The sequence below is a fragment of the Pavona decussata genome, unplaced genomic scaffold (assembly GCF_977016875.1).
Source record: "Pavona decussata unplaced genomic scaffold, jaPavDecu1.1 SCAFFOLD_122, whole genome shotgun sequence".
Taxonomy (NCBI): domain Eukaryota; kingdom Metazoa; phylum Cnidaria; class Anthozoa; order Scleractinia; family Agariciidae; genus Pavona; species Pavona decussata.
The window spans coordinates 710129-735225 of NW_028145536.1; the positions used below are offsets into that span (position 1 = coordinate 710129).

Below are 25097 nucleotides of genomic sequence, written 5' to 3' on the forward strand. Positions count from 1 at the left end.
GAGGCGTCCATATAAAATTTAGACTGCGGACAACGGACTGCGGATTACGGACTGGATGACTATGCCCTGCAGAACAGGCGCGATTTTTTTTTTCTCGTTTTCCTGCAGGCGAGTACAGGCAAGCGTAGCCTCCCACGCAGTCGTTTTTAGGGGACTGCTATAAAATTTTTTTTTTTGCATCCCTCCCGTCGTGCGTGACTCGCGCGTGTCTCCACTCGCCTAAAAAACGCCAAAAATAATAAATAAATAAATAATAATAATAATAATAATAATAATAATAATAATAATTAAATAATAATAAATATTAGAGTAAATATGAGAAGTCCAAGGACTAGTGCAAAGCCGATAGATACAGCGTGTAAATGTATTTTAAAACAATATTTCCGCTGGCCAGACCAGCCTTCTTCAGGTTTAGGATGCCTACTAAATTACAAGTGGAAAATATCGCGGACTACGGACTACATCTTGAAATTCTTCGTTTAGGGGTGATGTAGCCATTATGTAGGTAATGCCAATTGCCAAATGTTTCGTTTGTCACGCTTATCAGCGACTTTACCCTCGATTTGTTGCAAAAGTAAGTAAAATAATTGTATATAATTAACCTCCCCGTCGGTATTCGACGACAAAATATTAACGGCAGACTGATCCCAACGGCGGAGGTGACGAGCTTGAGAGAACAAACAACAAAAGCTAGGATAACTGAAATATATTTGTTTTTTAAAAAAACAAATTTTTTTGCCCGATATTTCGGTTGTTTCTTAAGCGCTGCCGAAAGCGATAATAAAAAAAATGTATGTACACCCACAGTGGGTGACTAATGAGGTGAAGTTGTCACCCCCCCCCCCCCCCACCTAAAAAAAAAAAATTCATATTTGGAGAAAGCGTTATCTCCCAAAAGACGGGAGGGAATCACGATTATTTTCTCCGGTCACCGGAAAACCCACCCACCGGCGTCTTCAGAACCTAAAAAAAACAAACGTCTCGCTAGTTGTTGCTCTCCCCATTCTCTGCGCATCCACGGACACGAACGACAAGATGGCGGTGGAGAGGATGCACACCACAGCCAACCCAATGGCTAAAGCCACGTATATCAGCAAGTATTTTACGTATTGGTGAGTTCGCCTCAACAATTTGTAGTTGATAATGTCTCCTTGATGGTACTATTGCGGTCATTTCAGTATTGTGGGATTAGTGGTTCTGTTCTGTTTACAATAATTGTTTGTACGCATTCAAACGTAACAGACGACGCATGCACAAGAGTTTGGGAATTTATTTTGGAGTTTAATTTACTGTTCAGGCCTACATTCTACCGCTGTAAACAATAAATATCCGGCCTTTTAAGGGTTGGCGGGAATAAGAGTGAACTAATAGAAAAGTTTGAACAGGCTCGATCAGGTCGTCATACACGGAACATGAGCCTTCGAACAGTTCAACGAGAGAGTACAACTGCAACGTAACACTGTCATTCACCAAAATTTCAGCTTCTGTGATTTGCGATTCCTGTGAATTGTGAATTTACTGGTTTCTGGTCTCTGATCTCTTGTGCTGTTAAAGCCGTCAATTTCTGGGGAAATTAATGAATTGATTTTTTAATTACATATAGAAGTTTCAGCTTCATTTACAAAGTACTGGGCACGTGTCTTTTGAACGCCTTCAGTTACGTAAGCTGGGGGCCAATTCCTCAGTAGATTATTTTTTGGGAAGATTTCTGCATAGTCCCATACAATAATTATAGGTATAAATTTTGTCACAATAAGAGCTCTATAATTTCATACTCACCGATTTTGGAAGAGGGTTAGTATGACAGTTGTTTAGCATAATTAAGGTATGGGGTTGTGCAGAATTGTTCCCAAAAATGCTACACAGTACAGTATAAGACAGGTCCTGGAGAAAAGGGAGTGATAATTAATATTCCAGAAATCAAGTGACAACAATTAACTTCTGAGTCATTAAAGTCATTTAGGTGCACTTAACAGAAGACGTTAAAGTCGTCAGACTTTAAATGCATCTGTCTTATTTACCGTTTTTATACTAGACGTTAAAGTCATCTCGAGACGACTTTAACCTCTCTAGCATAAAAACAGCCATTGTTACTTTTAGACTTTTGAAGCACTTTTAGTCTTTAGTATTAATTTTCTTTATTGGTTTTGATTATTTTTGAATCAATTCAATTTGACTGGTTTCCTTAGAGTTTGGAGAAATTGAGAAATCCCAGATGGTGGCTGTGATGAGTCAATTTCAAAATTCTTATGTTATATAACATCATTGTCCCATTATGTGGATACCAAAGTAAACAAATTTGAATGAACTATGTATAATATAGGGTTAATGTTATGAAGGGGGAAGTGCCTACTCCCCCCCCCCCCAACCCCACCGAGGCTCAGGAATTTTTAAAAACAACAACAACAACAACAAAAACAGGCTGAATAGTGTTATTACGTACATCTTCTTACTTCTTCCATTTATCTCCACCAGGAAGTTAGGGCATACAGTGTAGCTACTCCTATTACAGTAACTGTAAAATTCTGAATAAATCATTTATACTCTGCAAAGTGTCATATTACACAGCTCTACAGTATAGTAAGTACCTTACCCATGCACACAGCTATATCAGCTAGGCAGTGATGGCCATGGACAGCTGTTTTGGCTTTGTTAGGCCTCAGCAGCATGGCATAGCCGTCGGGCACCTCTACAACCCAGCTGTGTTACAGGTGCCCTTTAATGCTGAGCCGGGTGCAAAAGCCCCCATTTAAGTGCTAGCTCTACTCTTTCCACCCGCTGCGGCAGTAATGATCACCTCTAACATGGCTTTCAGGTTATAGAGGTGATGAGGCCTAACAAGGTTAATGCCTAACAGCTATCCATGACTGCCCCTGTCCTGGTGATTTGGTTATTAATGCATGGAAGGTACAGGCCACACTGCTGTCAGCTGTATAGTGTGACCCTTGTGGTATAAATTGCTAAATTCTGAATTTAAGCCACCCAGAATATAAGCCCCCTAAATACTAGCCTGCGAACAGCAGACGTATTTCCAGTCGCACATGTATGTTAGTTCTCGGAGGTACGACTGGAAATTTGTCTGCTGTTCGCAGGCTACCTAAATACAGACCTCCCAAATCTTAGCTGCTACTTAAGATTATAAGCCCTTCTTCCCTCCCCCAAATATACATGTACATACATGGACTGTTAGGGTTAATAGCCATTTTACATGTACAGTAAGCTGTTAACTTTCATATTTGAAATGCAAAATAGCTTCCAATAATTAGCCAAGTTCCCCCCCCCCCCTAAAAAAAAAAGGCCCCATCCCACCCTCAGAAGTCCCAATTTTTTTACCAATTTCACTTATGGCGTGGATTACTGACAAGCAAATTTTGTCCATGTCTCCACCAAGTGTAGGTTTCAAATTTTGGTAACATGAACCTGTTATTTAGCCAGGCTACGCCATCCTCCCCTTTCATAATGCTTGCCTGGAAAGTTTGGCAGGCCACATTACATGTACCGGTATGTCCCAATAACGTTTAATCATGTGTTCCCCTGCATGTCACAAGTGGACAAAAGAGAAAATGAATGTCAATCACATGGGAGAGGTTTTGATATGTATTTGCACATCAGCAAACTATCTCTACAGGTTTTTAAATGGTAGCTTCTGTGGGCAACAATTTTCTAATTTAAAAATTCATAGTCATTACCACATGATCATGAAACTGCAGTCACCAAGAATTCTCATCTCACTCAACAAGAATCCAGCTATTTTTAATTTTCTGTTTTTGTCTTGGTTCACTTCTAGGTGGATGAATGATGTATTCAAGAAAGGATACAAACATCCCCTGGAGAATTCTGATATTTATGAAATTTTACCAGAGGATGAAAGCCAAGAACTTACTGACAGATTAGAAAGGTTGGTTAAGGAGAGGAAGTGGGAAGGATAGCTTTAATTAATAGTTAAGTAACATTAATTCTATAGAATTAAATCTTGATGGAACGGTGATGAAAGCATCTGTGGTTTTTGCACTACAGTGGAACCCCGTTAAAACGACCACCTTTGGGCTATGAAAATGTGGTCATAATAACAGGATGGTTGGTTTAACAAGGTTGTAAAACTAAGAAAATGACCGGACTTTCAATTCGTATGGGGCACAAAACAGCGGTTGTAATAATGAGGTGGTCATAAGGTGGGGGTCCACTGTATTAATTTTACTAGCTCTGTGCCTTTAGATGTATGTCACCAAGCATTTAAGGTGATGTCCAGAAAAAAAAAATTATTTGACAGTACTCAATGAACAACTTACATGTACATATAGCATAGAGCTAAAAGTTGTGTAAAACTAAATACATTGATCAGTCTAACTTTTTTTAATACCAGGTCGTCTATAAAATAATTATTTTACTTCCTGAAGGTATAAACAATAATGCTTGACTCAAATTTGTTTTTTAAAAAAATGCAAGTACTGTACATGTAAGTTTTTGTTGATGGTCTCTTTTTTTTCTTTACAGTTTGTGGGATAAAGAAGTAAAAGATGCAGAGAGGAAAAACAGAAGACCAAGACTCAGAAATGCTTTCATTAAATTCTTAGGATTTCGATATCTTCTGCTTTCATTATTTCCTTTAGTGGAGGTATGTGTAAATTCTATTTTATTTGTCAACTGGTATTCGATAATATTAAATGTGTTTGACATGATAGTAAATACCAGTAAATCTAATTTTAAAACTTACTTCTTGTTCATATCTTGTCTTGGAATAAAAGCAAGATTGTGGAGATATTTTCTAGGTTGTTCTAGTTGTAATGATTGAGGTTCAGACTTTTTTACCAGGGGCATATTTTTGGACAGATATAACTGTGATTACAACCCACTGATTAATTTTCACATGTTCTCATTAATTTGAACAAAACACGTCACCTGGTACCAAGTTTAATGGCAGTTTTCAGAAGATAACAGTTGTCTGATTTGATAACAGTCACCCAATTTTTTCAACAATTAAGAAAAACAAAGAAAGAACATCACAGCTTTAATTCTTAGTTGTTATAATCCAATCCAGTGAAATTGAGAAAAGCAGTCAGTCCTGCATTTATTTGCCTGTTAAATCATGCCATGGCCATCACTGGCTGTTTTGTCCTTTCCACAGTAAAGCGCACATGTTTTAGAAATTAATTGGAGGGTTATAAATAAATAAAACCCTTTTCTGGCTCACTGGTATATCAGGGGATAATGCCCTTGGCTTAAAGATTGTTGTCTGCATTTCACAGTTGCCCTCAAAGCTTCATATCTCCACCAACTGTTCATTTTTAGGACATTCAATCTTTAATTCAGTCTTGGGCATCATACTCTGATATACATGTACAACAAATAATAATAACAAGCCACCTGGACTGTGAAGGGGTTAAATATATACCGATAATCGTTATTAAGGAGGGATGATGTCACATTATTAGCTGTGTGCGGGACTTTGTAAAACTTAATTTGATGAAAAACTGGCTTCAGAAAAATTAATAGATTTACCGTACTAAACTTAGAAAAATGTGTGAACTTTTGTGTGGACTAGGTGATTCGCTTGAACTTGATTAATAGTAAAATTAACAAACCAATCTGCATGCAATGTATTACACTGTAAATAACATCATTCAGTCCTTTTGCATGCCACCTTTTCTCAGTCATTCTTTCAATTACAGTTTGTTTGTGTGCTACATGCATAAATCAATTTTGATTTTCACCAATAATGTTTTTGTCCATGTTGTGCAGGAAGGAGTGAAAGTCTGTGCCCCAATACTCATTGGTAGACTACTGAGCTTCTTTACTCCTGAGCCTGGTATAAGTAAAACTGATGCCTACATTACTGCAGCACTTCTTTCGCTTGTAGTCCTGACTGAGGGAGCAGTTCACGCTCCCAATTTTTTTAAGAATACAAGGCATGGCTTGCAATTGAGGATTGCTGCAGGGTCACTCATCTATAGAAAGGTTGGTCAGTTGGAATCTGCATGCCAAGACAAACACTTAATATTTTTGCCAAGTTTTACTCTTTAAAGAAAATTAATTGTAACTTAAAAGTTCACAAAGCCAAATTCCATTTGGCAAAATAACAAGAAACAAGTTGTCTTTAACCATCTTGCATTTTTACCCCAAATAAAATGCAAAAAAGGAGAAAATATCTTGCCCAGGGCAAATTGTTTCCCGAAGGAATTGGCCGAAACAACAAAAAAAAAACAATCTAGAAACCCCTATAGGTTGGTTGTGCACCAAGCCCGTCAGTCATTAATATTTTCAACAGCTAAATACAGAATGATTCAACCAGGAGACCAGTAATTAGTGGAAATTACATAGGGGCCAGGTAGAGGGGGGAAGGGTGGGTATGTTTTAATAGTGAATGGGAAAAGGAGAGAAAAAAATGTTAACCTGACAGTTTTTTTAACAATTGTTGTGCAATAGCTGGAAGGGGCATACAGCTCACAGGAAAAAGCCCAGAATGTGGTGGAAACTGGGGGCAAAATCCACACTACTAAAGTGGGAAGTGGAGATGCCCTACCCCAACCCTACCTCCCCCCCCCCCCATCCTACAGTTTTTACCTCATTAATTAGTTATAGTTTACTTATGGGAGTGGCTGATGAGTGAGAACCCCCCCCCCCCCCCCATCCTACAGTTTTTACCTCATTAATTAGTTATAGTTTACTTTTGGGAGTGGCTGATGAGTGAGAAAGAGAAGACGGTTTGAATTGTTTTTATTCCAAAGAACAAGCAGCAGCATCAGTTGGATAATCTTGTTGCAAAGGGTAGTTTGGAAAGGTATCATTGTTCTGTAGGATGTACCAGTAGTGAATTTTGTATCATCTACAGTCAGGTGAAGGTGAACATGCAACAATAGTTGAGCCATTGAACACACAGGGCTTGTATATAAAGGGTTCATGAGAACATGCTGAAAATCAACGAATACAAGTGAACTTGACTTGCAGCTTATTGTTTATGTGATGTATCTGTTTTAGGCGCTGCGACTAAGCCATACCTCATTATCAAAAACAACAACTGGTCAAATAGTAAATCTCATCACAAGTGACGTTCAGAGACTGGAGTCGGTATGTACAGCTGGAGTTAAAATTATATTAAAATTAAAAATTGTTTTTAGTTAAAAGAATGATATTTAAGTAGCTGACAGTCAGATTGATGAGAATTAAAAGTCAGAACTAGGCTGATTGATTTGGTTCCATGCAGTAGTAACGTAATTTCATCATATCATTATTTGACTACACCAACTACCAGAATCCTTCAGGTTTTTGTTTTCTCATGCTTATTAGAGCTGTGGTTATTAATGAAATGAGTTCAGATACATGTAGTTGTAGTCAAATAATGCCATTATGAAAATCGTCTATCAGTAGCCTCTAGCTATTTATCATTATTTTATACATGTACATGTATGTGGCATGCGTGCATTTCTCAAAATATCTGAAAACAATTCAGGCCCCTAAAACCGAACTAAGGTAAAAGGCTGAAAAGTTAACAACATCAAGAAGGGCATCAGGCTAGTTTAATGTGTAAAACTGCTGTTTTACACCTTTTGGACCTGGAAACTCTTCAGGTGTTTTGACAAACAGACCCCTGGGTACAGCCCCCACCATGACACTGTTGCCACTTTTACTTGCCACACTTTAGAAGGGGTTACGATTGAACGCTGTGCTAAGGTTATGGACTAGCATCCTATCATGGAGGAGGGGGATGAGGAAGTTAGGGAAATTCACTGTAACTGGGCCTGATGGCGCTGATGAGCTACCTGGCTCATTGGACTCATCCTCTTGGACTGGATGGAGTATTGTTAACCCTGTTATTATTATTATTTTTTAAATTTTTTAATTTTGTTTTTATTTATTTATTTATTTATTTATTTATTTATTTATTTATCTATTTTTTATTTTTATTTTTTTTCTTCGTTTTTTACTAGATGACCATGTTCCTGCATTATATCTGGGTGGCTCCTTTGGCAGTGGCTGTGGTAGCATTTCTCAGCTGGAGAGAAGTTGGACTTTCTGTTCTGCCTGGAGTTTTTCTTTTCCTGCTGCTTGTCCCATTTCAGTGGTGGATTGGAAGATTTTTTGCCCGATTAAGGTAAAAGGTATTTTGGTGGTGGGGGGACTGAAATTTCAAAACAAATCAAAGGCTCCTGTGAGCCAACTCGGAAATGCAGAAGTAAATAGTGGCAAGGTATTTAAAACGTTGTTCACATTATGTTTGGTTGGCCCAGGACTCGAAATGTAAGCCATTAAGGCTTATGAGGAGCCTCACGAGCATTTCATTCCATATCCTAAGTTGCTTAGATTTTTAGCCGTTTCCCTCAGCAAGATTGAGCTCCTTGAATAAGTTTGTATTTTTTTTTTTTTTGAGAAAGTTTCAATTTTGAAAACTGTGTGGAGCCTTGGGAATGGTTGGCTTTTAAAGGTGAGAAAAAGGAAAAAAAAGAATACGTGAATGAGCAGAGAACACCCTCAGACGTTTCTCCATCGTATTTTCTCCTTCCATTTTGCGCGAATCCCTGTTCACATGGACGACAATCTCGGCCTTAGCGGTTTTCAATGCGGCGCTTTCAGTTACCAATTTGAAAATAAAAACGTAGGAAGACTATATACATTGGTCAAGTATTCTTTAAATAAAAAAGACGTCAATTTTTATAATTGAAGGAGAAGGAACCTAAAGCGAGCCGTGAGAGTACGCCACATTTGAAAGTTTACGACAGATGGACCGACCGATTGACCGAGTGACATTTAACCCACATTACGGTAACTCCTTTATTGCGCTAGGCGCATCCACGAGTTAAAAATGAAAAGAGATGCTGCCAAGCATGAGATTCAGTTGCATGGTTTTTTATTGTACATTGATGTGTTCTGTTGTGTACTGTGCGCTTTCGTCCCTTTCAGATCCAAAGTTGCTGTCCTGACAGACCAACGTATCAAAGTAATGAACGAAATCATCTCAGGAATGAGAGTTATCAAGATGTACACTTGGGAAAAGCCCTTTGCTAAGTTGGTGGCTGATGTTCGAAGGTTTGCACCAAAAAAACTGAAAATGCATTACGTTGTGACTTGTAAATAAAGTTTAAGGTGCACTATTTATAAAATAACTGGTTTTGGTTCTATGACAAAACTGCATGTTGTTGGCTGCGTTAATATCTGAATCAGTTAGTGGCTGATGTTCGAAGGTTGGCGCCAGAAAACTGAAAAGTGAAATACGTTGTAAACTGTAAATGAAGTGTAAGGTGTATAATTTATAAAATTACTGGCTTTTGATCTATGGCAAAACTGTTGTTGGTTGCACGAATGTCCGAGTTTATTACCTTGAATCCCAGTCAAAAAGTCTACGCAACCTTGATATATATATTTTTCTATTTAGGCGAGAAACAAAAGCAGTGAAGCTCACATCATTCTTCCGTGCTATCAATGGTGCATTCTATCTTTCTGCTCTGTCTGTTGTCAACTTGGTGGTTTTTACAACATTTGTGATGACTGGCCACACGCTAACTGCCGAAAGAGTGTTTGTTGTTCTCGGACTGTTCATGTCAGTGAGAGTATGTTTCACTTTGTTTTTCTCTCTTGGTGTGATGTATCTCAAAGAGGCTTCTGTGTCCGAAAAGCGGCTACAAGTAAGGACTGTTAGAAATTTTAAATTTAATGTTTCCCACTTATAGACTTAGCTAAAAAGGCTTCGTTCGCTGTGTTGTTACGTTGGTGGCGAAGTGAAAATGAATGTACGATTGCTTGGTTTTATGAACTGAGTTGATAAGGTACATGTACACTTGGAAAGGTCGACGTACAAAAGCTGCCATTTGCAGCACTAGAACTTTCTCGTTGGATACATGTGCTCTAACCAAGGGCTAGCACTTGTTAATTATGTTTCCAGTCTGAGAGTTGGGTCCAGTGAACAACGTACGGCACAAATTCCGAAAGTAGCGACTCCCTGAAAGTAACTTCAAAAAATTGTGGCCTCTTATAAATCTCTAAGGTAAAGGCCCTCCGAAATTAGTGAGCCCCAAAGACTGCTTTTACCGCTAGCCACCTACTAGTAGAATGAGGAGCTACTAGTCCTAACCTCTGCTACTTGCCTTACTAAAAACATTCGAACTTGAAAACGTAGTTAGGTTTATTGTCATTGTTTATGTAGAGGTGTTTAGAGTTGTTGTTATCTAAAGTTCGTTATTTTAAAGAGTAATGTTGTTTGCTACATTTTTGTTCTTAGAAATTCTTAGAGTTAGAAGAAAGAGATCCAAATTGCTCTGCTAAATCAAATAGCTTTGGCAGTGAAACAGACGCTCCAGTGGTGCAGTTAAATGGTATTACAGCGTATTGGGATCCGGTAAGAATACTTGTGTCTGTTCCGTTGTGACATTGTTTTTAAAAGCAAAACAAAGCAAAACAGCCAAGAACAACCATTTACTTGAAATGCTATAGAATGTCAGTAATAAGTTTGAGTGTGACTCAGTTTTGTTTGTAAGCGAAAAATGTTTCAGCTAACGAGTAAGCCTTTATCTCTTTAAAAATGAATGTTATTACACATGATTTAAAAATTATGTGCTTTAGACTCGTTCACATACTATTGATCCTTAGACCTCTGAGAGGGCAATACAGCTATTCCCAGATTTTTTTTAAATCCTTTTTGGTGGACGTGGCTTGTAATTATACTTTTGAAGTTGTGATCTAGGGCAACGATAGCCCCTCTGTGCCTGTGATCTGCAACATCAGTCATCTTTCTTTCAAACTGATCAAGGCATATGTATTAGCCAGGACGGCTTACATTTGACAACAAAAACAAGCCACATTCTAAGTTATTCCCATTTCTGCAACATGAACTCCTGACCACAGGTACTCCATCTTTACACTTGAAATGATTTTTGGTGTGTTGTAATAACAAGAAATTATTAAATGGATGCACTGACAACGGGGCATCTCTTTTTACACTTTGAAGATTGAGCTAACTGGTTTTGGTGATTTTTCAGTAAGAAAAGTACGGGATGTATGTGAAACAATATCTGAATATAATTTTCGACCTCTTTCAGACACTAAACCCCACTTTGAAGGATGTCACTTTTGAAGCAAATTTGGTATGTTATTTTTATCCATTAAATAGTATCACTAATTGATCTAATTCATGGCATTCGCGAAGGGAATGACTGCATAACGTAACATAAATTAATTTGTTCAATACAGAACCTTTTTATATACTGAGGCCCTCAATAATCTTTCTTTCGAAATGTTTTTATATCTCAGACTATTTGAACTTTGATACACTGTGTACAACTAGGAAACTTTTAATGTACTGGATTAGTTGAGTCTCGCCAACTGGAAATTTGATAAGGATGCAACTGACTCAAATTGGATAGCAACTGTTTTTGGTGATGGTCTTACAGTAATGCCATTTGGTCTTTGTACTGTCCCAAGAACCTTTGACAGACTTCTCCAGTTCTCCTCAGGAGTGTACAGTCAAGAAGTGCTTTTTGTATGTGTTCACCCAGAAGGCCTGATTTTATTTTTGCAATTTCGTGCTTTGAATATACAGGGCTGTTATTTAAGTGTATGTGACAGAATCGTTTTTAATCGCTTGATAAAATCTTCATGTTCTCGTATGAAAATTGAAAGATAATTCCTTATCGATTCTTTTTCTACTGGGGATCGTAGGTCTGTGACGCCTATACAAGAATGCTAGTCTCGTGACTTCTCTATTCCTCAACTGTGTGGACGAAAATTTTGAATGGGACTGTTGAATACTCAGAATAAAACAAGTGAGAAATAGAGAAACCAAGAGACTAAGCGTTCCTGTATTGACATCACAGCGCTACTTTATAGTAAATGATCATTTGAATGATTTAGTGAACTCACAGACTCGAAAAAAAACGTACAGTCGAACCTCTTTATTACGGACACCAAGGGGACAGGGATAAGTGTCCGCATTATAGAGGTGTCCGTTTTGGAGAAGTAGGCTTTATATGGATTTCGGTCTCTCGGGGACCAAGTGAACTGTCCGTAATAGAGAGGTGTCCGTAAGGAGAGGTTCCACTGTATCAGTTTTGAGCTCCCAAAGAGAAAACCTCATTGTTATTTTTTTACATTTGACCACGTTAAACTGAATAGATCCTTATCAAAGCCTTATCAGCTCAAAGCTGATACGTTTTGCATTTTAGGAAAGACAAGGAGTCATGTCATCCCTTAGTGTTTGATGTTTTGTTGCTTTTTCTTCAGGGAGAGCTTCACATTATCATTGGGCCCGTGGGTGCAGGAAAGGTAATCCTGTTTTGCATTAGCTCCATTCGTCTGTAAAGTTTAGTGCATTACATGTATATATCTTTGACCTTGTCAGTTGTTGAAGTGCTCTTTACTAGGAACTGTTTGGTTCCTCAAGACGAATGTTTGCCAGCATTGTTTCTGTAGTTATCAAGGGTGTGAATATGGTACCAGCCATTTGTGAGGCCTAGACAAAGAGAATGCTTGTTTGTAACCCTGTAGTGGATTGGCATCCTTTTAGGGAGACGTAGCAACATTATAAATCGCTTTATGCTGGTAATGCTGTGATAAGCCGCTTACACAGTTGTGATCAGTGACTGCCAATCATCAATCATCTGTCATGACCATCAACTGTAGAGAAACTAACTGGCGACTTAGATTTTGACAGTAACTAAAAGGCAACAGTTATGGATGTGTCGTTACTTTTTGTGGTCCTCTGCCTTCCTTCTGGAACCAAGCAGTTTTAGGTGACTGCACCATGCATATTCATGTAGCATGCTTATAGAGAAGCAGTCGATTTGAAGTTGCATTATTGTTATTCTTTGCAGTCATCATTGTTGATGGTCGTCCTTGGTGAATTGCCAATTTCCGATGGTGACCAGAAGGTGCATGGAAGAATAGGCTATGCATCCCAACAAGCTTGGATTTTTTCTGGAACAGTGAAGGAGAATATCGTATTTGGTCAAGAATTTGACGAAGACCGTTACTTAGAAGTCATTGAGGCTTGCGCGTTGCAAAAGGTTGGCAATTGTATGATTTTTGTAGTACTTTGATTTCATGTTGTTTCTCCTCTAATGATTTCATCCCCTCGTGAACCTTTTTTGTCAGAAATTAAACCGCTCTTTTTGTCCCAATTCTAGTGTTTCTCTAACTGGTGTTCCTGTGAATTCCACGCTGTGGCTTGCAAAGCCTGCATCTCCTTTGCCCATTTGTTTTTTAACTGATAGTTGTCTTCTTTCTTTGTCGTTTATTAGTCTGACCCTGTCCATGTGTTCCTTTTTTTTTCTGTTTGGGAATGGAACCACGCTTAGACGACGGTGGAAAACCCCGAGATAGACAGTTTACTTTATATATCTCTTATGATACCCTGGAGCACTTATATTTATATCTATTTTGTTGCAATTTTTTATTGTAAATGGTGTTGTAATTTGAAAGGTAGAATTAGGGAGGGGGGAGGGGAGCATTTATTTAGGTAAATATGGTGTATAGAAGATCATAGTTCCATCTGTTTAGGGACAAACCAAAGATTACATTAGACAATGGTCATAGTCGTATTTTATTTATCTTCGGTTAATCCTTCAGATATCCACACAAACAAATCAATAACTTATTTCAATAACTTATAATGTCAAAAAAAAAATTAAGTTAAATTAAATTAAAAAGAAAAATTCGTTCTTTACAAGAATGTCATGCTCCTGATAAATTATTTACAGTAGAAAGGGGATTACTCACTTTGCAAATTGTGGTGTACTATTTGTCATCTAAACTCGGCCAGCGATGACACCTCTCTCAGCTGTTCCACAAATGCGCACCACTGGAACTAAAGCGTCGTTTGCGATGATCTCTGCGCCTGCGGGGAAGCGGAAGCCGAACTGCGAGCCTACACTGCGTACATTAGAGTTCCCGCACTGTAGCTGGTAACATTCCCTTGCTCCTTGCATTGTAGGACTTGGAGCTTTTTCCCAGCGGTGATTCCACCTTGGTTGGAGAAAGAGGTGTAGTACTAAGCGGTGGACAGAAAGCACGCATTAGCTTAGCAAGGTTGGTTTGTCTTTTGCTGTTATATTTTGGGCCATTGTCTTTTCCTCGGAATAGTTCAAACAGTGACATGTACGTATGAATTATCCTTACTTATAAATGAATTGATGATTGCTAAGTGAAGTACCTATTCAGGAAATACTTGTATAGTTTAGGCAAATGGACTGTATGTTTTAAGGGTTCCTGGGTAAATGAGAACACAATTCTAAATATCTATTACGTGAAATAACGTAGAGGTGAGTCAGTCAGCAAGTCTAGGAAAACCTTTGAGAGTGTTCATTGTTCATGTTATTTTTGTAATCACTAGAAGTTTCCAAAACGCGTAACTTGTCTTGTTTTTATCCTATTTGAGACCAAAGCGTATGGTTTCCAAGCTACTATCTCAGACCTGATCTTCTAAAACCTGTTTCTGCTCCCAGCACTTACTTTCTCCTTATTTTCTTTCTCCCTCGGTGAAGAAAAGCACGAGAACGTGGTGTCAAACTTTGTTTAGTCATATCCAATTCAAATCCAGTAACCATTGTGTGAAGTCACTTTTTCTCTCATTGTCAGTGAAATGTTGATTTTTAATCAGGTTTGTGTTCGCGCTCTCATAATTCTCGTGTTCTTAAAAGACACTTCCAACCACTTTTTTACCAGAAAGCATTTAATTTTTTGCCAGATTTCAGAGAGCTCTTATGACCGTGTTACACAGCCACCATCCGCTTTCTTTTACTCCCAAGTTGGTACACACGATGACTCCTTCTAATGAGTGCACTCTTTGTTAATCTTGTCTAACAGCCACGATATCTCTCCATTGGCTATCGTTCGCCATGTGTACGAGCTTTTCCTCTTTTGTTGTTCTTTTCCGTCCAGATTTGGGTTTAATTCAAAGCAGCCTGGGTTGCAGTTTCAGCCTCTTTCAACAAAGCATGGCCAATTCAACTCCGTCACTTCCCTACTTTCGTCACAGCTGTTCTCTCATGTAGCTCCTCATTCAGCAACTTCACCAGCTAGAGTATATCTTCAATCAGTATTCATCGCAGACTCCATCCCTCCAAATAGTTAAGCTTCCTGCTATTGTCTCTGTGAGCATTCTGGTCTTCAAGTGTATAACGGCACAGGTATTACGTTGGTGCCCTGCAGCGGTCCTAGGTTTGGATAGTTACTGAACTTAATCCATATTTAGAATTGCTAAAAAAGGGCTTAAAACTGATCTAAAAAACTTATTAAGTAAAAAGTTTCCCAAATTTTCGAACCGTATCTCTGGTCCTTCTTCTTGGGTTGTCTTCATTTTTACAGAAGCAGCCGTTGGAAGTCCAAACCTTTTTACTAACATCCTCTTACCAGGGCACCTTGAACTCCTTTATTGCTTCCATGCTCATCAAGGTACACAGGATGTCACTTCAAAGGGTTTCCCAGTTAACAATTTACCTGCGCCGTCTGTCTTGATGTTTACCTTTTTTATTTTTTCTTTAATTCCCGGGCCAAACGAGGATGAGAGTTGTAGAGAGTTCAGACTCTTGTTCTTGTTTTTCCTGGAACGCTCAAGGGCGCTCTCTTCCTCTCACGCTGTCATCGACTTTCTCGTGCTCTCATGGAATTTAAACCAGTTTAAATTGTCGTTAGTGTCGAGGACAGTTTTCTCTCGTTTATCTCAGTCTTGGGAGTCGTGAGAGAATTTAACAATGAGCAGCTACCGTAAATCTTCAATGGGCTTAACAAGTATTGGAAAAACAGTATGACGACTGAGTCATCGGTGACGGCACGCACACTTTGCAAGGGACGAAAGAAGTGGAGTAACGACGAAGTTTTTTCTTTTTTTTTTTTTTTTTGTCCAATAGGCCATTTTACAGTTATGTGTTTTGTGACCTGGCCTTGGATTGAAAGCGAGGCTGGGGGTGACCTTGTTTTGATACAAACCTCACTGTTTTTCATATGTAAATGCAAACTAGTTAACATGAGAACAGCATGATCTACATATGAAAAGCAGTGAGGTTTGTATCAAAACAAGGTCACCCCCAGCCTCGCTTCCAATCCAAGGCCAAGCCACTAAGCACACAACTGTAAAATGGCCTATTGACTTGTTCGAAAAAAGGCCTTGTCAAGGTGCCGTATCATTTCACGCCACCAGCAGTGTCTTCAAGGTGCAACTCTTCGACTGTATTATTGATGTAGCCTTTATCCGTCCGACAATTGATCCACTTTCTAGTTTTGTCTCCCTGTTAGCACGAGTAACATTATTCTTCCCTTCTTCTAACATAAACATGAGCAATAAACATGCAGCAGCTTTTCTCTTACGTGTAAAATTGTTCGCGCGTGATTATCATGCCTCAGCTCGCGGCGGACCCTCTCGCTTTCTGTTGGCCCCAAGCGCCAACTCTAGTCCTAGCCTCGTTTGACCCGGGCTTGACCCCAATATAGTCGCTCTGGTCCTACCAGATCATCAAAAATCAAATCCTGTGGAACAGTCTGACACAATTGTATGACTTGTTGATAAAGGAGTGATAAGATTTGTTTTCTAAACTGCAGTATAGCAATTAGTTACAGTATTAATTGTATGCAGCTGGTTTTCCTCTATTTGCTTCATTTTCCAGGGCTGTCTACCACAATGCAGACATATATCTCCTGGATGATCCTTTGAGTGCTGTAGACACACATGTAGGACGGGAACTCTTTGACAAGTAAGTCACATTTAAGCAACACTGTTTTTTTTTTCTGTCATTATATTTAGTTTGGGGCCCTGTTTACGTTGTGTCAGTTTTATCTGAATTTATTGAATTGGAATGGGGACGAAATCTTGTTTCTTGAATTCGATGCTCGAGCGAAAATGGTTGGATTTTAAGTGATGTCATCCATGAGACAAGGACGATATGTACGTTATTTAACCACGGCCATTCATGTTTTATCTTTTTGATGCCCCAGGTGTATTCTTGGCCTACTAAAGGATAAAATCTGTATTTTGGTAACCCATCAACTGCAATACCTGAAGGATGCTACCTCAGTTTTGTGTTTGCAGGAGGTTAGTAGACGGAGCTACTTAATGTTGTTGATATGTTATTGTTTTGTGCAGAACTATAAACTCGGCCTTACTGACTCCTAACTGCTGCTTAATATCCATGATGCGATTCGCTTTTTGAAATTTATTGTTGTGCCATTAACGTGTTTACTATCCAACGTCAGAGAATACCAGGTGGTACTTTCAAAAAATGAGTGATTAGGAAAGTCAAAACACACTGACCAGGAAGCCAACTGGACTAAAGAAACAGATAATTACCGACCAGTTAGGTCAACGAAGAGTTAGTGTTTTTCCTGATGTCAACCTTCAAGGAATTCTTGTAAAACCAGTCTACAAGCACAACCTTACATAGAAACAGAAAAACGATTGAACTTTAATCACGAGAAAAACTACCAAAATTATTGAAAACTAAGTGACAACTAAACCAACATCCTAAAATTAGCTTCAGAACAAAAATAATAGAACTATGACTTTATGATCGGTGTTACATTCATGGATGTTTTATTCTTTTGGTTGGGTCATCCGTGCACACGACGAACGTGGGAAGTGGGGTGCGTGACGACCCCAACGAGTGAACGAAGGGGAGGAGTGCATGACGAGCTCGTGACGTGTTACATTCATGGTTACTGAAGTCCTTTGATTAGGTCATCCATGCACATGCCTGTCTTCAGTCACCGGGAAAGGCCACTAAGATTATATTGGTGAAAGTTTGTGTCATTGTTCGTTAATCGTTGTACATTTCCAGTTTTCATATGTTGAAAATAATACATATAGTTTGGGTACTTTCCATTTGCGAGGATTGGCCGACCAGAGCGTCCGCGTAGGAGACTACGGCCAGATGGGTTAGTATATAGACAAGGAATGCGCCTTTTTGTAAATGATTAAATGATTTTTCGACAAATTCCTCCAAAAGTCAGTTAGAAATGGCCTTTACTTTGTCTTTCAGGGTTGCTGTGTTGGCCAAGGCACAGTTTCAGAGTTATCAAAGTCAGGTCTTGATGTGCGGTCCCTAATCTCCATTCCGGAATCCGACAGTGACAGCGCTATTGATACAGATCATGTTCAAATGGAGGAGAAAAATGGAGACATTAATTCCACTCAAATCGCTGAAGTTAAACCTGTGGTAGGAACGTTTTTCAGTTTACGTGTTGAGAGAAGGGAGCCCGTGAAATGTTTCAGGGCTTTAACAGATCAGAGTCTTTCCATTTCTAACGTCCGTAACTGTGCCGTTAAATTTGTTTTGGTCAGCTGGCCATCTGGCTTTGTGAGGTTGATGAACGGTCTGTTATCTGAGACACTGGTTTAGCAGTTAAATGTCAACCTCCACTATTGAAATAAATTAACGTTAAATAGTTGGATTTTAATAAGGCCTATTATTTTCCCATTTTGGCGTCCATGACGTCATACATTTGCCAATTATTCTACACTAAAGAACTTTTGGTTCCTGACAATAGTGGCAACCGTATGGCGTTGTAAAAGTGAAGATGACGGCGCACAGGAAATTTAAATGCAAAAATGGGCGACAATCATATCCAACTTTTAGAGCACAACAATGATACAGGTGTATCTCCGCTTTTTTAAACATTTGCAAAAGTTTATCGTCTATTTGTTGTAAGAGTGAAGGTTTTCTTTTAAATTCTGTAAGTAACAAAGTGTGTTAGCTTTGGTGTTTTATTGTAAGGACTGGTGGAGAAAGTCTGCAGGCTAATGTTGGTGTGTTAAGCGTCCAACTAAACGTTTTTGTACTCATTTGTTAACAGGAATCTAACAAAAAGCAAACCCCTGGGAAGGAAGATCGCTACACAGGAACAGTAACTTGGAAGGTGTACATCGATTATTGGAAAGCAGGAGCTGGAATTCTTGTACTAATACTGTTGGCTGTGGTTTTCCTTGCTGGTCAGGTGCGAAAAGACGTCTACCCTATAGCACTATTATGCTGAGCTTGAATTATGAAGAATTACGATATTAAGAATAGATCAAGTGACGTAGTGTCCCTTTTTAATTTTTTTTAAGTTTGTTAATTTAATTGTAAGTTTACTTAATAGTAAATGATAGGTTTCACCAATTAGTTTAGGATGGTTTCCCTTGGCTAGCAAAGATTGACACGTTAACAAAGCTAGCCTAGCCTAGCTTAGTCTATCCTGTCCTCTCCAAGCCTAACCAATCCTATCCCATCGTAGCTTACCGTGGCTTAGCTATCCTATCCTATCCTAGCCTAACCAATCCTATCCCATCGTAGCTTACCTTGGCTTAGCTATCCAGGATATGACAAGATAGATATGTTCTAGATCTTCATCTACGTTTTCACTTTTTCTGGATTACAGCTTCCCTTTTGCGCTTAAATGGGTGTGATTTTGCCCTCGGAAGAACGCTGCTTCCAGCGTGCTTTATTGAGGCCAGGGTCTTTTTAGGAGGCATTGTAATGCGAGACAAACATTACAAATATGTTGTGGTTTACATTTGGGTTTGGTTTGAAAATTTTTAACCAGTTGGACTTTTAGTTTCCACATTCCAGAATTTGACACAAAGGAGAATAAACAAACACAAATTTAAACCACAGACATGTATTTTGAAGCATTCTACAAAATCGTTGATCTTATTTCAATTTACATTCTTCAAATTCTTTAGGCAGCAGTTATGTCTTCAGATTGGTGGCTGGCTCAGTGGTAAGTTCTTATTACCAAGGTGATATTGTATAATTATCCTCTTCTACTGCCCCTCCACAGCAAGTTAGCCTATCTATGTTTGCTGGATACAGACGTTGTGGAGGACGCAAAGAACTTGAGACTGTCAATTGATTTGAGCTCCAGCTATCGAACTTGAGCCAGCGACCTGGAAAAGGGAGACCTGGTACAAAATAGTTGTAGCTGTTTGCTTGAACCACAGGTCAAAGGAAGCCAGAGAGGTTTCGATTTCCTTCCCCCTTTCCCCTTTTCTAGCAAACTGATCTTTTTCATTTTGGGTTTTATTAAGAAAAGAAAAAGTACTTTTATTTCTTTCTCGTATACGTCATTCCTTTCTTCTGTTTCCACCAGTGTTTTAAACTGTAGATGAACAATTTCTTTTCACAGGGCAGATGCAGAGGAAGAACATGCTTCCTTTTCAGGAAACTCAACAAGTGAAACTGTCGATCTTACTGAGATAAGGAAACGTAATATTTCAATTTACGGTGGCCTTGTCGTTGGCACGTTTCTCCTTGGATACGCAGGCGTGGGCCTTTTCCTCTACGTTACGGTATCTGCTTCCCGGAATCTTCACGACAGGATGTTTGAAAAGCTTGTTGGCGCAACCATTTACTTCTTTGATCACAACCCTGTTGGTAAGTGGGTGCTAACTTTGTATGAACAGTTTACTGTTAAATGCATAAGAAGACACGTTTTCCGCCACGAAATGTTCATCGAATGTTCACTTCAACTTGTCCGACCGTTCTCTGAAGATTTTCTGATCGTTGCCCGAAAGTCAAAGGAACGTTTCCGGACATTTTGAGAAGTTCTCGGATATTTGCTGAAGTTTGCCAGAGATGACTAAGGAGTTCCGGAGACGTTTGACTACTCAAACAGTTCTTAATTCATTCATCGCTTTATCAGAAAGAAAGCGATAACTTTTATACAGTCGTGACCATGAAATTCAATTTCATGAATTTCGAGCGTGAGTTTTGTCTTTAAAAGAACGGTTTGACATGAACAATTTTCTGTCCAAGGCCTTTTTCGTGCCTGGGTAACATCAAATCAATTTTACACTCTTTGTATCTCACCTTGCCTAGGGTAATTCGTGTTTTTTGTTTGTTTTGATTTTTGTTTTTGTTTTTTTAATTTTTTGTAGTCTGTCACCTTTATTCTCTGATTAAAGAATCAAAAGAGATTGGAAGCCAACCCTTTCTTTCAATTAAGTGTCTTGATCTTCGAGTAGACTACGCTTTATGATCTGCAGCCCGCGTAACAACAGACAGCGTTGTTACGCGTTAATCTGTAGCCAGTACTTTGCCATAACACTAGCCTGCAAATATAACTTGTTGTAACTTAATCTAATTAACCCGCTGATGCTTACGAGCTTTAAGTGGAATGTCCCTTTGCAGCTTGTACGGTCAATTTTTAGCCAACCTTTGTACTTCAAGTCGGAGTTTAAAAGATTCTCTTTCAAGATCGAAGACTTTAGTTTAGCCTGTTAATAAAACAATAAATCTTGTGTGCATTTTCAGGAAGGGTGTTGAACAGATTCTCAAAAGACATTGGTCAGATGGATGAAATGTTGCCGTATACATTCTATGATTACGCTCGAGTAAGGTTGCTGTTATTGTTATTATTATTATATTTTTTTTGGAGGGGGAGGGGGGAGGCACTGTAATTAGCCTAATCTATACTGCTTCCCCAGTTTTTTTTTTTCCACTTTCTGTAAGATGTTTTCACATAGTAAAGCTAAGTGAAATCAACATAACATGACATGATGTGACATGACATGGTGTGACGTGACATGACATGACGTGACATAACATGACGTGGCGTGGCGTGACATGGGAAGGCGTGACGTGACGTGACATGATATCACACGGCATGACATGACATGACATCACATAAAATAAAATAAAACCTACCTCAGAGTTCAAAGAAATTAGGGATTAAGAGTGACTAACGAAAGCAAACTAAGGACAGCAATACAGCCTCGGTAAATTAGACTTTTTCAAAGCAGAAATTCAAAGCATTCACATATTTGCTTGAGATGCTAAATACCGCACCGGCTTTGAAAAACCTTTCTGTCCGTTTGCTGAACGAAATTTAATTTTGGAAACATTAGTGCTAATGAAGAGAAAAGCTTGGACATAACAAATATTGTCCTGTAGGTACATAAATTATAGTTAACGTTAACATTTGGCAATCATATTGAGTACATGACAGTACAAAACAGCAGTACTGCAAACGAACTTTGGCGAATTTTGCCCTCTCTTCTCCCCCTTACCCCTTCAAAATTTCTAATGGCCTCGTAACAATTTTCGGCGCAGTCGGTGCCGGAAACGAAATGTCTTATGAGTTCCTGCAATCTCAGATATTCGTTGATGACGGCGCAAAACTTGGCGGATTTAACAGCTAACAAAGCGAATTTCTTTAAGCTTATACATTGCGGACTTGAGAAATTTCATGTATTTTAGAAATTTCAGTTTATGCGGATTGTCGTATGGGGTTAAAATTTTTCGATTATTGTATAAAACCTAACTTTGAAAAACGAACACAAAAATAATTTTGTACGTAAAAAAATACCATGTGACACTTTCGCCTTATTACGGGAAATTCCTGTGACATCATGCAATTTGTCTAAAAACTTCCACGAGGTGTCAAGACAACTAAGTCAAACGGTTTCCGTCCTCAACCATGCCTTTACCCTGCCTTCGAAAAGATTATTGCTGAGGCTAACAATTCGGCTTGCTAAGATTTTCGTGCCACGTTTCACCAAAAATTTAATGCTACAGGATCTATGGGGCTCCATGTGCCTTTACAGAACAGAACATAAATAAAAAGCTTTTATGCTTGTTTGACGCTATATAAAGTCTCTTAAGTTGTTACTGCTTTTAATTGCAGCTAATGCTTCAAGCATTTGCGGTTTTGTTGCTGAATGTGGTGGCCATGCCGTACCTACTGGCAGCAGTCATTCCTATTATAGTGTTGTTCCTTTTCATACGGCACTACTACTTGAAGTCTTCAAGAGAGATCAAACGCCTTGAAGCAATGAGTAAGTCTTAGCCTGGTTGCCTGCCTGTTAAACCCTTTTCTTCCAGTCTAAACGAAAGGGTGGCTTCTCATTGTTGTACGTCTGAGCACTTGAAATACTCCGGAACGAGCAGCAACTTTTGTAAAAAGAAAAGAGTAATTCAGCTATCTTTTGAGTAAAATTCCGAACATAACCGCGACCCCAACCACACACCCTCCTGAATTCAAGCCCTCCAAACCTCGGAAGTTAAAATCCATTCGATAATAACCAACCCTCCCTTCCTTCCCCGCATATAGGTCCATGGGATTTTAGGGTTAACTGTTTTTATTTTTTCACACCCAACAAATTTTGAACAACAAACTTTCCTTCAATAATAAGCTCCCTCCCCACACCCCGATTTGTTTATTTGCCAATTATTTTGTTTCTTGTTCCTCTTCAGACCGCAATCCGTTGTACTCTCACGTGTCCGCGACTCTTCAAGGTCTCACCACCATCCGAGCTTACTCAGCAGAAGACAGATTTCGACACTCTTATCATGTCTACCAAGATGATCACACGGCCTCCTGGTTCTTATTTCTGACAGCATCCAGGTGGCTGGGGTCCCGCCTTGACTTCATGTGTGCCCTCTTTATAACTTTGGCAGCCTTTACTCCGCTGTTGATGGCAGAAGGCGGGATAAGTAAGTCACGATAAAGAAACGATGTTAAATGCGAGGCTTGGTTACTTTTTGAACCATTAAACCGTGTTAAGTATGGCACAAGCTGGGCATAGCAAAGAAACAGAGACACACAGCGGTTCATTTCCAAGATCATTTTCCGAGCCTTTAGGGGTATTTCAGTATGCCAACAAAGTTCAATCTGCTCGGATTCTCTTGCTGAATTTTTAAGCAACAGAAAATGTTTGAGAACACAACCAAATCCCCGCATTTACGAGTTGCTGTTTGATTTGTAAAAATCCTAACTAACGGCATCTCTCGTCTCTTCAAAAGCAAAAGAAATAATTTTTCCATGCTTAGGAAGGAAGGCTAAGGAAAGTTCAAAGTTCAATCCGAATTTCTGAGGCGATTCAACATCCTTCTTATTTCTTCAGGAAAGTGGATTTATTTATTCAACGCAGAAAATAGCCAGGCTTGTAGGGTTGTAAGCAAGATTTGAAAGATTCAAAGTAAAGCTGATAGAGAGCTATACAATCCTTCTAGTGGAACGTTTGCTATTTTAAAATTTCTTGGTTCCTGGCTGTTTTCATCCTCGTGAAATCTCTCTTTTTTCATCATTTTTCAAGGTATTTCTGCTGGAGTGGTTGGCCTTTCTCTGACGTATGCTAAAGTTTTAAGTGGAGGATTCCAGTGGTGCATACGACAGAGCGCTGAGGTAGAGAGCCTGGTAAGTTATAATATTGAATGTTAAAGTTTGCCGCCGGTTTTGCTTCAGAGTTGCTTTTCTTTGAGAGCGCGCAAGAGTGGGTTATAGTCGCAAGAACCCGACATTTATGTTCAATACTCCCAAATGGAGTCGAATTGTCTAAAAGCACAGACGATCTGACTCACCAGTCGCATAAGACTTACAGCGTGTGCACGAGAATACAATTCCATTCACCAACCTGGGTCGAATTCGTTTATATCCGACTCATCGGAGGTCAGGTCATGTGTAAGTGCACAAAGGGACCACAAAATGTGACGAGTCCACGCGGTCCGATCGGGTGGACTCCACCCGTCTTCATGAAAGTCGTATAATTACGCGGGGTGCCCTGAAGGGGCATACCGTGTCTAAAAACGGATCGATTTCTTTTTTTTTTTTTTTTTCTTCGTAGTAGCTACAAATCTGTACATTAATTTATTCATTAAACTCTCCCCTCTCCTACTCGGGATGTATTGTTCTGATTGTCTTCAACAAAAGCAGGCCAATCAAAATCTTTTTTTGTCGCTTATATCGCGAGGGAGGGGACCCACTCACCCCTACTTGTGTGACGTCAAAGCATCATTTGATTTATTTATCAAAACCGGATTAAATTGGGCGCCATATTGTTAACATGTTGTGGACTCAAGTGTGCCGTTTTCAAACGAAAATTTCACCATTTTGAAGCGGTGAATCGAAAGAATAACTTCAAAGAAGCACTCGACATTTAAAACGGTGGAAATTGGTGAGTTCCTGGCAAAGGAATCGTGCTTTGTTTGACAGTCTTAGAAGCACGATGGGAGACTGAAAAGAGGTCATTGAGAAGCTTACGTTCTCGTAATGGAATTTCCGCAATTTCCGGTCAACCTAAGAAGCGTAACACAAGGGAAACAGCGTAACGTGATCTTTGTGACTCAAACCATTCCATCAGCAAGGATAGTTTTATCAATTTGCGAAGCATACAGTTGGAATAAATGAACTAGTCACAGCATCACGCG

At 39.1% G+C, this 25097-nt stretch overlaps 1 protein-coding gene across 2 annotated transcripts in view; it reads left to right on the top strand.

Annotated features, from left to right (window-relative positions):
* The first annotated feature begins 1008 nt into the window (after window positions 1-1008).
* The window catches only part of LOC146469534 (ATP-binding cassette sub-family C member 4-like), a 32515-nt gene continuing 8426 nt past the window's right edge, over window positions 1009-25097 (top strand). For both annotated transcript variants that reach the window (XM_085123176.1, XM_085123177.1), the window contains exons 1-23: window positions 1009-1112; window positions 3788-3898; window positions 4495-4615; window positions 5740-5955; window positions 6976-7065; window positions 7926-8089; window positions 8896-9021; window positions 9368-9617; window positions 10211-10327; window positions 11028-11072; window positions 12208-12249; window positions 12798-12989; window positions 13916-14010; window positions 16584-16670; window positions 16912-17008; window positions 17952-18128; window positions 18766-18906; window positions 19634-19671; window positions 20077-20324; window positions 21204-21283; window positions 22576-22726; window positions 23145-23384; window positions 23987-24087. In XM_085123176.1, coding sequence (XP_084979302.1) covers window positions 1036-1112; window positions 3788-3898; window positions 4495-4615; window positions 5740-5955; window positions 6976-7065; window positions 7926-8089; window positions 8896-9021; window positions 9368-9617; window positions 10211-10327; window positions 11028-11072; window positions 12208-12249; window positions 12798-12989; window positions 13916-14010; window positions 16584-16670; window positions 16912-17008; window positions 17952-18128; window positions 18766-18906; window positions 19634-19671; window positions 20077-20324; window positions 21204-21283; window positions 22576-22726; window positions 23145-23384; window positions 23987-24087 — 3006 coding nt within the window. In that variant the 5' untranslated portion in view covers window positions 1009-1035. The remainder of the gene's footprint in view (window positions 1113-3787; window positions 3899-4494; window positions 4616-5739; window positions 5956-6975; window positions 7066-7925; window positions 8090-8895; window positions 9022-9367; window positions 9618-10210; window positions 10328-11027; window positions 11073-12207; window positions 12250-12797; window positions 12990-13915; window positions 14011-16583; window positions 16671-16911; window positions 17009-17951; window positions 18129-18765; window positions 18907-19633; window positions 19672-20076; window positions 20325-21203; window positions 21284-22575; window positions 22727-23144; window positions 23385-23986; window positions 24088-25097) is intronic.